This window comes from Falco peregrinus, chromosome 12 (genome assembly GCF_023634155.1).
Source record: "Falco peregrinus isolate bFalPer1 chromosome 12, bFalPer1.pri, whole genome shotgun sequence".
Taxonomy (NCBI): Eukaryota; Metazoa; Chordata; class Aves; order Falconiformes; family Falconidae; genus Falco; species Falco peregrinus.
In genome coordinates, this window is record NC_073732.1 from 13826336 (window position 1) to 13840724 (window position 14389).

A 14389-nucleotide genomic window follows, 5' to 3' on the forward strand; every position below is an offset into this window, starting at 1 on the left:
TAATTGGTACCAAGCAAAACATGTACTTTTTGATGGGCTGCCTGGGTTGCCCTGTTCACCTGGATTCCACAGGAAGTTTGCACAGAACTTCACTCTTCTCTACTGCCATTTGCAACAGTAAAGGGATCTCTTACCCCAGGGAAAGTCTGCTATTCATTCCTGCTCTACTGCCCTCAAAAAACTGGAAGGCTAGAATATTATTTTGCATAGGAAACACTCCGGTGCAATACTCAGTCTTGATTTTATGATATTCTGGGTGTTTGTTTATGCATATTGAAAATCATTCTGGACAGATTTTAAATAGAATTGCTTGACTTTAATTTCAGAGATGTACCATAAAGTCTACAAAAATTAATATTTCACGAAAAGCCATTGCACTTGAGGGACACAAAAAAATAAATTACATGTCAGTATAATTTGGTATCCATTTCAAAGTGTCTCTGACCAATGCTACTTACTAATCTGCAAATTGAAGAGATTAAATATTAAATACAAACCTGAAGATTCTTATGAACAAAGAACTTTTACTATTTGGAGTTAATTCTGGGATTACTTTCATGCTAGTTTTTTCACTAGTTAGTAAATACTTTTTCCAATCCTGCTATGCTACTGTCCTCTTAATTCTATTCCATGTTTAAAACAGAAGAATCTAATCACATTGACAAAGTGATATTTAGCAAGAGTTTCCTCTATTTTTAAAACTACATCATTACATGCAGAGATTGATTTTTGTTTAATGTAGCGTAACTCGTGGATTAGTACAAGGAGCTCCAACCTCAACTGCTTGCCCAACTGTAAAACACAGTACCTTTCTTTTCATTGGCAAAGTGTCAGCAAAGCCAGTATGATAGACAACTTGAGGATTTAACTGAGGGAAAAATAACTCTAGTAACATGGAAGAAATTGGTCACGTATTTCACCACTGCTGAGTAGTTACACACCAACCAGATAGTGGTATCAGTATATTCACTAATTCTAAAGATGAAATACAGAACAAAAACTAAGCAGCAGCAGTCATTGGGATATTAATGAGTTTCAAACTTTGATTCTCCTGGGAGGCATTTTTCTGAAAATAAGGAGCTACACTAAGGAAAATGTATTCAGAAGAATTTAGAAAGTGGCCATGCCCCATCCTTCAGCCAACAGAAGCTGCAAGAAGTGGTACACCTTTACAGTTCTTTGCCATATAACATAAAAATGACCAAATGTAGCCGTTTCTCCCAGAGAAACTGTGCCAGGCCCGCTGGACCACTGAATCCTTATACATGGACAGAATCTGCCAAAACAGCTATTTCACAGGACAGACAGTGCTCTACCACGAACCCAGAGCTCATGAGCCATTGGTATATTGCAGGCAGTGAGCAGTGACACTGAAGATGCGACAACAGAAGCCAACCACGCATGTTCATATATATACACACACACTTACACACATACTTTTTTTTTTTTGCTTATTTTCTTATATATGTGTATACAAACACACACCAAGGTCTGTGGTAGAATCACATGTGTTATTGTTTTGTACCCTAGGCTGTCACTCTTTAGACTTCTCTCACCCTGAAAACCTATTCTTCTGATTACCATTTAATAACCAGATAGACATTCTTCACTAACTTCAATAACTGTTTTGCGATAGCGAACAAATTAACATAAGCTTACTTGCTTCTAATAACCCATGCTACAGTGAATTTGGGAGCAGAATGAGTTGTTTCAGCAGCGATATCAAGTTACAGTGACAGCAGAATAACATGAGAGCTATTAGAATGTGGGGGTTATCCCTGTAATTCTTATTAACATTAATTGAAAATGAGCAGTGGTGGTGTGCTATGACTGTTTCAGACTCTTCCACCATTGTTTTTGCCTCTATTAAAATTGCCATCTCTGCAAAAAAAATAAAACCGAACTGTCACTCACTTTAGTCGGACCATTTCCATGAATAGTGACTGGTAATGTGTCGTACACTGAATTCCTTGCTCTTACTTTTCCTTCTTCAAATTTCAAAAGCACTTCATCTGCAATTCAATAAAGATTGCACAGTAATAACAGTTTATAAATAACAGTTAAAATTTCAGAGCTCTTTAAGATCTTGCTGATACAATATACCTTGCTGTTGCTATTGTTGTCCATGTTACTTAATTGGAAGCTTTTGTCCATCTTTTCAACTAGATCTTGGATCCTAAGCCCTTTATGCTAAATAAGGTTACATCAAAATTCAGAGTTTGTCATCAGGTGCCTTCAGTATTTGAACAATATCTGCTTTAAACATAAAACTAATTTTGTGCAAATGTTATTTATATAAAAGTCATAGTTATTTCAGATACGATCTGACTATTCTTGCTCCATAATTGGAGGTTAAAGGTAAGAAAGGCAGTTTGCACAGATGCCATTTCTCAATTTAAATTCATGACATTTCAATAAAGGAAATTCTACATTATTCCACATTCCATTTCATTACATATAGCTATTTGCTTAAGAACATCTAAAAAGGCATTTTAATTACAACCTTACTCCTGTAATTAGGTTTGTGAAAGGCAGATAGAAAAATGGTTCTTAACTTTGTGTTTATTGCTAGCTTCATTTATGGAAGCTTATTTTTGTTTATTTGAAATCAAATATTTTATAAATGGGAAAAATCAATATTAAACCCGAAAGACTTGTAACTAATCTGACAATCAGGTTTACATCCAAATACTTCTTTTAAAAAAAGTATACGTTTAGGGAATGCTATTCATGGTTAAGCAAAGAAAGCATTAATAACAGTTAATAGAACACATATTGTGCAAATCATACACTTACCAACAGCTCCATTTAGAGTCTGGAAAATTGTACATTTGTGGTCCAAAGTGATGTTAATGCGTTCCTGAAATAAAAGTACCAAAGATGCTGAGGCATTCTAAAAGCCAATGTTTTTACAGCAACATTGCAGTTATACTGCAGTGGCAGCAAGTATCAAGCAAAGCTACCTATCAGGCTGTTAGATATAACTCATAATTTTATATTGCTAATTATTTTATATTCCTGAGTTATGCACCTGTATAGCAATCAGTTTTATATGTGTAAAGACTTTATATAAACTTGAAGGATAAAGGTCATAACTCTCCAAAGAGACTACGGTTTGGCAGTATAAGCCAAATAAAATCTGTGTCTTATCTTAAAAAAAAATAAAAACTAAGAAGTCTTGGCCAAGCAACAAAACATACGGTGTTTCACAGTCTCAAAAACGCAAAAGCCAAATTTAAGTATCATGTCAGAATATAAAACACCAGTGGTTTCAAAACATGTTCCTAATACTGTATTTACTAATCCTGCCTAGATCCTTATTTAAAGTACCATGTTATCAAGTTTCAACACGTTGATCAAAGCATATAACCTCTAAACCACGCTTAAAAACCCTTCTGCAGATAATTTTGGATGACCAAACCAGAGTGTTTTGTTACATATTCTACAGCATTAGACAGTACCATACAGAGAATTAGTGCCAATGTATGGTACAGTATTCCAAGTTAAGCACCATGGAGGTATTTTGAATCACAGTGCAGCAGCACACTGTGTAGAGGTACACATTTTTTGCCTAGAAGACAATCTGTTTAGACAGCTAATTATATTACTACTGACTTTGGTGCAGAGTCAGCTTTAATGTCTCTACACTCTGTCTTTTCAATTGCATATGTAGCATCTGACTTACATAAAATCAATTCAAACATTAAGCGCTGGAAGGAATGTCCTGTGAGGAGCAGCTAAGGACTTTGGGTTTATCTAGTTTGGAGAAAAGGAGGCTGAGAGTCAACTTCATTGCTCTCTACAGCTCTCTGAGGGGAAGTAGAGGAGGAGATGCTCATCTCTCTTCCTTGGGATCCAGCGTCAGAACATGTGGGAATGGTTCAAAGCTGTGCCAGGGGAGGTTTAGACTGGGCATTAGGAAGCATTTCTTTGCCAAGAGAACAGTCAAACACTTGAACAGGCTTCCTAAAGAGGTGGCCGATGCCCCATGCCCATCAAATATTTAAGAGGCATTTGGACAATGCCATTAATAACATGCTTTAACTTTTGGTCAGCCCCATATTAGTCAGGCAGTTGACCAGATGATCACTGTAGGTTTTTTCCAACCGAAATATTCTATTCTATATCTGTACCTGTATCTAAACATGCTTGATGTTTCAGGCATAACTTAAGGGAAAGCATACATGTATTTCAGAAACTTAATTTCTTCCTTAAGCATACAAATGCTCAAAATCAACCTCAAAATTCTGCAATATCAAATTCTTTTTGCACCAATACATTGTAAACTTTCCTTAGCTCTTTTCTTCCAGCACCAGGGCCATGCCTCTGACATCTATCACACTCTAATGCTGCTACACAGCAGAGAACTTTATTAAGCTAGGGCACAGAGAGTCTTCACCTGAAATTTACATTGCAGCTTTATTGAATCATCTGCACAAAAAGCTGAAGAGTCAGAGGCAGCTGCAGGCAGTATCTGAAATGGCAGAGGGCCAAAATATAAAACACTGGATCAGCAAGTAGTTCAGTGACACCCTGGAAAAATGCCACATTCTCCAGCCATCAAACTGCCAAGTACCTGCGACCTTCATTGAGATGAATGCGTCCAACCATATACCTCAGAGCTGTTATTTCTAACAACGAAGTACAACCTGCCTGGATCTGCAGACAGCCTGAAACAATATATCAAGTCATGACCCTTTGGAAGCCTGTTCATCACTCCGACAGTAGGAACCTCTGGAGAACAAACGTAACTGTCAACATGGCACTCAGGAATAAAAAGACAGCATTCCTTTTATTTTTATCTCCTGATGTTTTATGAGGAGCAGCATGTTATTTCAAGCAGAAAGAAATGAGAAAGCCAGTCGCTACCTACCCTTGCCAATGGGTCAACATAGATTTTGGTGTAAAACAGCTGGTCATCATCATTATCCTGCAGATTCCATTGCTGCACAATACGATTTATATATGGAGCATAACCAATAAATCCTGCAATATAACACACACATAAGTTATTTCTATAAAAAGCACTACCCTGCCAATGTTGTCCACCAGTCAGGGACTTCATTCTGACTGTTTGGTGCCAAATGAAAAGTATGAAATTCATACAACTTGGCTCAAAATCCAGCTTTCTTCCTGTGATACGTACCAGTTCTGTTTTCAAGAGTTCATAGTTGAAGAGTTATTTTTATAGTAATGCTATATTAAGGGGGAAAAAATACGAAACAGATCTTTTCAGGATGGTCCTGAGACCTCCAATGCATGAGATTAGACTACTACTGTTCCCAAGAAGCCCATCTGTGGAAAAAGTTTCATTTTCATCCATCACTTCTTGCTGGCAGAGAAGCCCGAATCTATTATTGCCAGAACTACAAAGAAAATTCAACTCAAAACCAATATATGTTTAAGCCAAAAAAAAAAAAACCAAAACAAAACACACACACAAAAAAAAGAAAAAAGATAGGGCAGACAGGCAAGGTAAAGAAGTGAGGGAAAGGAATAAGGATACTCCCAGATCTGCGTGTCACCCAGACCATGTACCTAGAAGTGACATACTGCGCTCTGTAGCAGTTAAACAGTAGTATCAGTGTCAGAACACGTATTAACCAACTGCAAAATTACCACCAAAGCTGGCATTTAAAGGAGGATTCCAGAATTAACATGTCACAGATTGCCAGTTACTTCTGTTACTTCCCTTGGAATGAACTGCCCAAGCCATGCTCATGGGCCAGGCAGAGCTACCTGTACACCTACACTGTATACAGAGATCCCCAAGAACAGAGTAGCCAAGTCAGGAAATTCTGTGACCCAGCTAAACTGTGCCTATAAATAGCATGTAACTGCTTTGATTGGGGTCATACCCTAGGTTGAATCTGCTTCAGAAACCATCGGTGGCAACTGGGTCATCCCTGGACAGCATTTCATTGCAAGGCACAGTTGCTTGCTAGGCTGTTACTTTATTTACCTGCTTTTTACAAGTTATTTCAAACTTAAATAATATTGGTTGGCAAGAAAACTATTCCTGAGCACAAAAGAGAAGCTATTCAATTGGGGAGGGAGAGGGGAGGTGGTGAACAGCAAATCCAGTCCTTGATTTTATACTTGGGGAATCCAGGAACAGTTCCACATACCAATACATAAAACAGATAACAGAAGTGAGTCATGGTCAAGTTCAAGAGTTTAAATGTGTTCCAGAATCACACTTACCTCCTGAGTTCAGGAATCGTTTTCCACTCCGGACAACAGGATACTTGTCAGCTAGCCTTTTGTCGGGCCAAATTAGTCCATCTGCTGCAAACACCACTTTATGATTAGTTGCCTGAAATTTCTTTACCAGTTCTTCAGGACCTCCCGCAAAGATAACATCATAGCTGAGAATAAAGAAAAGATACCCACTAGATTAGTTTAATTCTAATGCTTCTGTGTTCAAAACAACAAGTGGTTGGACTATTCAAGTCTTAAAAAATCATACAGACAGCCCTTTTATTCTGAAAAATGACTCATTAAATCATGTTTTTCCACCATGTAAAAGTCCTATACCTTTCTCGAAAAAAAATTTCAGTCAATCCTATTTATCTAGTACAGTTTCCCCTTCTACTTACTTTTTTTAAAACCTTCCACATTTTAGACATCTTTTCCTCCAGATTTTGTCTACCTGAAATTGATTTTACATTTCATGTATCTTAAGTTAAAAAAAAAAAGTACTTTCCCCTTTAGAAAACTGTTTATGTGTTTAAGAAAAAAAACAAAAAGTCAAAACAGCAGATGAAATAGACTAGGACTGAAAGGTGATTTAGGCAACTCACTGGGAAACTCTAGATGTTCTTGCTCTAAAACACAACAGCATTGACTTCCTTCTGAATAGTCTTATCAAGAATGTACTTGGATATTTCTCAATAAAGTCTAATTACCCATAAACTTAAACTGTGTTGCAACCTGACAACGTATAGATCTCTCCTTCAACCTCTTTAGTGTGGTGAAGACTTCAGAGGGCTTCAAACTTCACAATATATATTTATGAAAAACTTCACCTGCCTTTACACGTTCATGAGATTTGACTCCCAAGTCCTACTGAGGACAAGACCTAAAGGTGGAATGCTCATCTTTAAAAACAGCAGTTACCCACAGCCAAAGGTCAACACTGCCCCAAAACAGGAAGAAACACGTGCGGGTTTGGCAAAGGTCCTGTAAGAATGTAGTATCACAAGCCTAGTGGCTTCTTGTTGTTAAACTGCATCTAAATTAATGCCTCAAAAATAACAAAAGAACAACACAAAACCTAAAAAAAAATTATATATTATTAAATTATGCAAAGTATAAGGTTTGTTTCTTTGTGCTTGAGATCTCTACATATAGCATTAATGTGCAAACTACTTCAAGGTTCATTTTACACAGCATGAAACCCTGACACAGGAACACTGGAATGTCATAGATTAGTTTCTGGCTGAAGAAGCAGAATATTTGTATTTAATGGCAGCATCTCAGCCGCACAACTTCCTCATCTGAATGCAGGTATATTCTTATTCCACACATCTACCTTGGTAACTGAAAATCATCAGTTCTGACACATAAAGGAATGTTACAGCTACCAAAAAAAAAATCAAAAACTCTAATCTTGACAAAGATTTTCTTCTTGCAAAGTCTTTTAGCTGTGCTAAGAAGGACAGCAAAACCCCCATCTGCAGTACACAGAACTTTTTGCATTGCAATGTATTACACGGCAACATGGCCAACAGATCAGCCATTACTGACTTCTGGTACTTCTTTATTACAGTTCTGAAATTATTCAAAAAGTCTTCTTCAAAGGGGATTTCATGCAATTGGCCTAGAAGAACTGAGTAACAGCTGGCTTACAAATGCAAAAGAGAATATTTCCACTGCAGAGCAAAGTACGAACCCTGGAGAGGAAGTGTGTTATGTAGTCTATATAAAGTAAGTGGTTTTCTGAAAACTCTCACTGTTTTGTTTTTCTGTAACTTTGGCAGAAGAATGTATGAAAAAAACACTGTACATTTTGGAGCTTTCCCAGCTTTGCAGAAACTGCCTGTTTCTGCCCAAATATACAGGAATACAATTCCCTCCCTTTTCCATTCAATTGGTGTAGCCCAATTCAAAGCCAGAATGAGTATGAAGAACAAGCAAGAAACAGGAGACAAGCTGAAGACAGACAAAAACAGAGATTTGTCTGAGGCTTTAACTTAATAGCTTATGGCAGGCTGTGCTTCTCCACTTTGATCAGGTTAGTGCTGCCGCTGCAATGACTTACAGCTGTGGGAAGGAACCAAACACCCCTGAACATTGCTTCCAAGGACTGTCATTCTGTAAAAGAAAGCTGAAGTTGAGGAACAGGCTGGGCTAGCCACAGGCTCTGCTTATGAAAGGGATATGCTAACTTAATACAGAACAATTTATAATACAACGCACAGTACAGAGCTGCTAAACTGCATCACCAGTTACTGTAAACTTCACACACTAATGGATATTATGCAGGAGTATGAATCCAGCATGGACTTACATTTCCACTAATTTTCATGGACCTGTGTTTTGTCAAGAGATGACTTACTGCCATCACACCTCCTCCTGGGAAGGACCTCTACCAGCCTTCAGCCCCTTGCTGCCAGTCTCCCCATCAGCTGCTTTATGAGGCACCTGCTTTTCTCTCCAGGCAGCAGGAAAACTCCTAGAGTCAAATTGAAACCTATAAATCCATCATTTGCCTTGCTTACCTGCTATGTCAGATTGTGTTCAGTCTATCCAGCACTCAGTGCTTACTGTAAAGGGGATTCACCTCAGGTCTACACCACCAATCACAAACTGGGTCCCAGGACTATCCTTGCCAGTTTATATTGCTGTTATGGGTGATGCACATGACTTAAATAGGACTTCAAAATTTAACAGGGCATAAAAAGCGTGGCTATATCCAGGAAAAAGCAGGCTGCCTTGGCAAGCTGGAAAAGCTCAGATAGTCTTCTATTTATTCTTCATAAATTCTTCCAATTAAGTAGAAAGCAAGAAGGAAGAAAAAAAAAAATCGGAAAAAAAAAAAAAAAACAGAAAGTTTCCACAACTCCAATCCTATTTCCTGAAGCTCCCAGATGGCAGATGCTTGGGGCTGGAATCCACCCATCCCTCCTCCTCTTTTGCAGCAGCAAAGCATACCAGCTACGCACCCAACGCTCCCAGAAACACAAGGAAATGGCAACAGTGGCTCAGGTCCTCTAGAATCAAACAAGCAATTTTTACATCCATAGCTTTTGTAACAAGGACTTGTTACTATTGGAACTGCAGGTTAAGAGCTCAAAATACAAACAGGAGAGGGCTTTCTAGTAACCTGCAATTCGGGTCCGGTATCTCATCTTATTTAACTAGGCTGTCCAGCCACACTGCCATTTTTTCATTTACACTGTATCCCCACCAGGATCGCACCTCAACCATTTCAACATATGCAGAAAATGTAATTACCCCTTACCTCTCAACAGATGTTTTAAAAACACACACACACACACACACACACCCCAAAAACCTGAAAGGTTTCAAAAGTGTTTCACAATACAAATAGATGGCTGTGGGAGTTCTGGATGAACAGTCACAGCATCCACCATTTTATCCAGTCTACACTGGCCATTAGCCAGTTCAATCTGAAGTGGTCCAAAGTAAACCAGTAGTTGGCTCTTGCAAAAAACAAGGCTAATTTGAAGAGCAAAATGCTTTGCCTGCAAATGGAACACTATCTGCACCTAGACACAAGCTGTCCACAGTTCAAACTATTTCCAGAATTGAGAGCCATATAAAAAAAACTGCTAAGAAAAAAAAAAAGAGCCCAAGAAGCTAAGTTTAAGTAAACAGTTCACTAGAAATGCTTTGCCTAGTTACAGTAAGTAAACCAGACATTTCCTTTCCCCACCCCCAAGATTAATATTCCAAAAGCTTCACAATGAACATAATGAAAAACATTTGAAAAAGAAAGGAAGTTCACTATATTTGTCTTTTCCAAACTTATCGCTACATTGATCAACATTTAAACTGCAAACCAGGACTCCTGGAAATGAAAAAGCCCCTTAGAATTAAAACATGATGTTGGAATCTGCAAACTATTTTTTTTTTCCCCCTATCAGGCATCAGTTCCACCAGCTTTAAATCAACATGTACTTGGGATTATGGACCTCAAGAACTCGGGAGGCCTTAAATTCTGTGATTTTCATGACAAGAAAGATTAAGGTATCCACACTTTGACACACATGGTCCTCTGTATTCTCTCATTCATGCCAGCAGACAGTCTACCCCTTGAGAAAGTAAATTATATGGGAGAGGAATCTGAGCTATACCCAGATCTGATAATAAATCAGCATATTTTACCATACAGGGAGAAAAATGTGGTAAAGCAGGATAATACGTTTGAAAACAAAGAAATTCAATGTAAGTAGCAACCATTTGGGAAACATTTGATTCACCTGAGCATTTAGTAAAGAACAAAATCTCCCAAATTAATCTTTCAAAGTTTGTTACTGCATGACCACAGGACAACACTATGAACAAATGTAACATATTTACATTTAGAAAGATACTTTTTTTACTTAAACTGATCAATAAGAAAAAAATTACAAATTGAATGTGTATCCCCAAACCCAATGTTACTTTTACTATCAATTAAGTGTACAAACAAAATATTCAGCATAGTAAGTTTCCCTTAAAATGCTTCTTTGTAAATTGGTTAAGATTATTTAGACATTGGCTTTCTAGCTCCATCTTCTACTCATCACAGCCAGTAAAATTGAAACAGAAAACTGAGTAGCATCTTTAAATTTGCTACCAGTTTAATACACTATTCCAACCGTCCTGAACTCTTACGTTATGCAAAACCACAAATTAACTTCTCAGTAAATAACACTGTCAGACCACTTTCCCTCTTGTGAGGATGTCTGCTGTACAAATCCTGCTGAACCTCTACCTTGCAAAAGGCTCCCTAAAATTCTTCAGCTGTCAAATTTTAATAAGCAAATGACAGATTAAAAGCTGAAAAAAATTCTGGAGCATGCATTCAAACATGACTTGGTAACAACGTCATGAATCCATACACAAACTTTTCCAAGCTTGCACTCCGCTACCTCCCCCAAGGCTCCCTGTCGGCAATCAGGGCTTCACGTCCCTGACTCAAGACTTGGTCCCGTACCTTCCTTGCAGCCATTCTTTTAGAGCTGTTATCCCATTCTGGTCGATGCCAGCATGGAAGAGCTTAGGCAGCTGCTGTGAGCTGGATTCTTAGCTGCTCTGATCATGCTCTTGTCACAGGAGCAAAAGAGGGGTGGGGGGAGGAAGAGGAAAGCAACGGAAAAAGTGGGATTTGAACATGTTTGAGCTCCCTGTTCTCTGTGACAGGGAGAAACCTATCTGGCCTCCAGTGAGATATTCAAGCATAGCTGTGCTATGAGCTATATAATCTGGCACCTGCAGCAGCACCATCCCTCCAGCCTTCCATCACACAGCGCAGGCACCAGGGGTATATCTGGCATCAAGCCTCTTGTTTCGCTTCTCTAAGATGTAGAAGAAGTTCTCCTGTTAAGTGCTTTCCTCAGGGACCCATTTACCAGCTTCCTCTATGTCACCGTTACTTCATGGAACAAGATCACACCCTGGTCCCTACTGGCCACTTTGTTACCAGAGCTCTTTTGCTCTCCCCATCCCATTCCAAACTCCCAGCCCACAGCCACGTCCTGCTCTGACCACAGCTGAACAGGGAGAGGATGAATGCTTGCCTAAAAGCCTATCAGCTCCCAACATTTTTTCACCCCCTTGAGGCACAACTATGAACACCTCTTACATCTGTAAATCTATTTAAAAAGTAATGATTGCTCAAAGAGCAATCTACTATTTTTATGAATGGAGAAAAATGGACGTAAAGTCTCTCAAAAAAACAGTGAGGGGGGAAAAGCGGCATGCACATCAGAGCAGCCACGTTTGCATGCCTACCCAGACTAAAACATAAAGGCAACAAGCCAGGTTTGCTCACCATTCAACAAACATTACAACTAAGTCCTCTTGATCAGCATAGCTTTCTATGGCTTCTTTCAGCAAACGAACTTTCTGCCCTCCACCAATAGAGTTAGGCAGCTCACCACCTTTCCACTCTTCACCTTTTCCAAGTACCTGGGAAAAAAAAAAAAAAAAAAAAACACAAACAAACCACTTTTTGCTAGTACCCAACAACAAGAGGCTTTTTAAAGCAGACTCTTATTGAAAACAGATGTTAAATCAGAAGCAACACATTAAAGCATAGCAAGCCAGCATTTCCAGCATTGTACATCTTCCATGTCAGAAGCAGCATTCAGCACAATGACATCACTGCAAAAACATGAGACAGACATTTCTTAACCAAATAAGAAACCAGCAATTGCCTGCTAGCACCATTTATTCAAATGTAACTACTTCAGAGAAAAAAAGTTAGTAATTGTATTGGGAAAACATTCTGCATGAGACCTTTAAAAGTCAATACAATCACTTTAGGAACAGAAAGTATAAAAGACCGTGGTGGATCAGGGTATCAGTAATACAAATTGCAAGCTCCAGTCTTTCTGAAATCCTTTCAGAACACTTTGGTACAAGGAAAGCATAGGTTCCCCAAAATACAGCTGGCTGCTAAAAAGAGCTAAACAAAACCCCTCCATAGCCAAGCACTATAGAAAATTACATTTCCAAAAAAGAAAATAAGACTTAAAACTTTTTGTGGGTTTTGAATATAATGTTTTTGGAACCTAGAAAACGCTACATTGTATGATGTTTTGGACATCAACTTGCAAAACCAATAGATGTATCCAGAGCTCAGGCTTTTTGAGTGCTTTAGTACAACATTATCATACTATAGGTTCTCTCAGTCTTCCAGTTCAGTGGTAAGTGTCAGACTTCACAGACCCAAATAATTTCCCATTTATAGTATAGACCAGGGGTCCTCAAACCTTTTAACCAGGGGGCCGACGTGCGGATGAAGTGGCAGGCAGTCATCTGCGACTGCTTGGTTTCCCCCCCAACCCCTGGCGGGGGGGATGGGGGGGGGGGGCTGTAAATACCGGGGGCCGGATTGAGGACCCTGGGGGGCCGCATCCAGCCCGCCCCTGGTATAGACACTGTGGTAGAGTAAGGCAGAAAAATTTCATAACACCATCTGAATTCCTGGATTTTCCCTTGCAGAACATATTTGTGGGTAACATTTAGAAGAAGGTTAGTACCCTCCCTTTTTCCCAAGGTCACGCAGAGGCCAACCTCAGTATGTGACATACAGAGACATGGAGCAAGGCAGAAAAGTCTGGCAGGAATGATAGAAACATTTTGTACTCTTGGAGAATTACAGGTTCCGGGTAAAGACTGAAAGTTTCAGTTGTGACCCTCTCCTCTTCCCCACAGGAGGGATCCAGCCTTGTTTAAGGAAGGAGAAGACATGCAGAGCCCTGCATAGTGCAGTGCAGCTTCCAGAAGTATTCACACAAACAACATCAGCAACACTGAAAAGCAAGGCTATATGATAAAGCATGACAGAACCTTTAAGTGACTGAGGATGCTTTTCACAGTAGCTACTAATCTATAAACCAGTTCCTAAGGAAGTGGAAGAAGCACCCTCCTGTGGTTGTTCAGAGGGGGACCAGCAGTCAAGCAACAGGGGCAGCAGCAGGGCCACATGCAAGTGCCTCAGCTGCCCCTGAGCTCTGTAACTGTTTTACTTTGCCCCATCATGCAAGGAAGCTAATGCAACTTCAGTTACTACTGCACTATTTCAGTCTTAAAAAGCTGTGTAGTATAAATATTTGGTATGGAAACACACAATACCTTTACTGTGTAGTTGAAGTGCTTTGCAGTTTGTATAAAACGGTGAAAGCCATCGGTTTCTTTAGTTGCTACAGTAAAAACTAGTAGTTTATCTGAGGGAGGAAAAGAAGAAATGTGTATTAATATGTTTTCAGGACACAGTCTGTAACAGAAAAATGCACTGAACAGCACTGGATCAAGCAAGGCGCTTTATAACTTGCCTGCATCTCACTCAAAGGCAAATATACTGTCATATTATAGGTGTGAGACAGAATCCTTGTCCATAGCAATGGTTGTTTGATAATGTTTTAAAATTATCCTCAGGAAGGGGAAGTAAAGAAATCTATCTACTCTGTAAACAACTAGCTCAAGATGTGAAAACAAAGCTCGTATGACTACTAGACAGGAAGGAGTCTTCAAAACAAAAATAACTTACTACTTTTTGGTCCGAAATAATCCTGTGACCTCTTATCACAGGAATGAATGGTACCATAGAACTTCATCCAACCTCACTAACTCCCCTGAAAGCAAGTGGTTCACTTTCTTCATGAAAACAGGGCAAAAAAAGCAACCATGGAAACCAGTCCCCCAACAGGCA

General features: G+C 39.1%; 1 protein-coding gene across 2 annotated transcripts in view; it reads right to left on the reverse strand.

Moving 5' to 3' along the window:
• Nucleotides 1-14389, reverse strand: part of PLOD2 (procollagen-lysine,2-oxoglutarate 5-dioxygenase 2) — a 54964-nt gene that overhangs the window by 23903 nt on the left and 16672 nt on the right. For both annotated transcript variants that reach the window (XM_055817340.1, XM_055817341.1), the window contains exons 2-7: nucleotides 13813-13904; nucleotides 12005-12141; nucleotides 6205-6368; nucleotides 4874-4986; nucleotides 2797-2860; nucleotides 1915-2012 (exon numbers count right to left, since the gene is read on the reverse strand). In XM_055817340.1, coding sequence (XP_055673315.1) covers nucleotides 1915-2012; nucleotides 2797-2860; nucleotides 4874-4986; nucleotides 6205-6368; nucleotides 12005-12141; nucleotides 13813-13904 — 668 coding nt within the window. The remainder of the gene's footprint in view (nucleotides 1-1914; nucleotides 2013-2796; nucleotides 2861-4873; nucleotides 4987-6204; nucleotides 6369-12004; nucleotides 12142-13812; nucleotides 13905-14389) is intronic.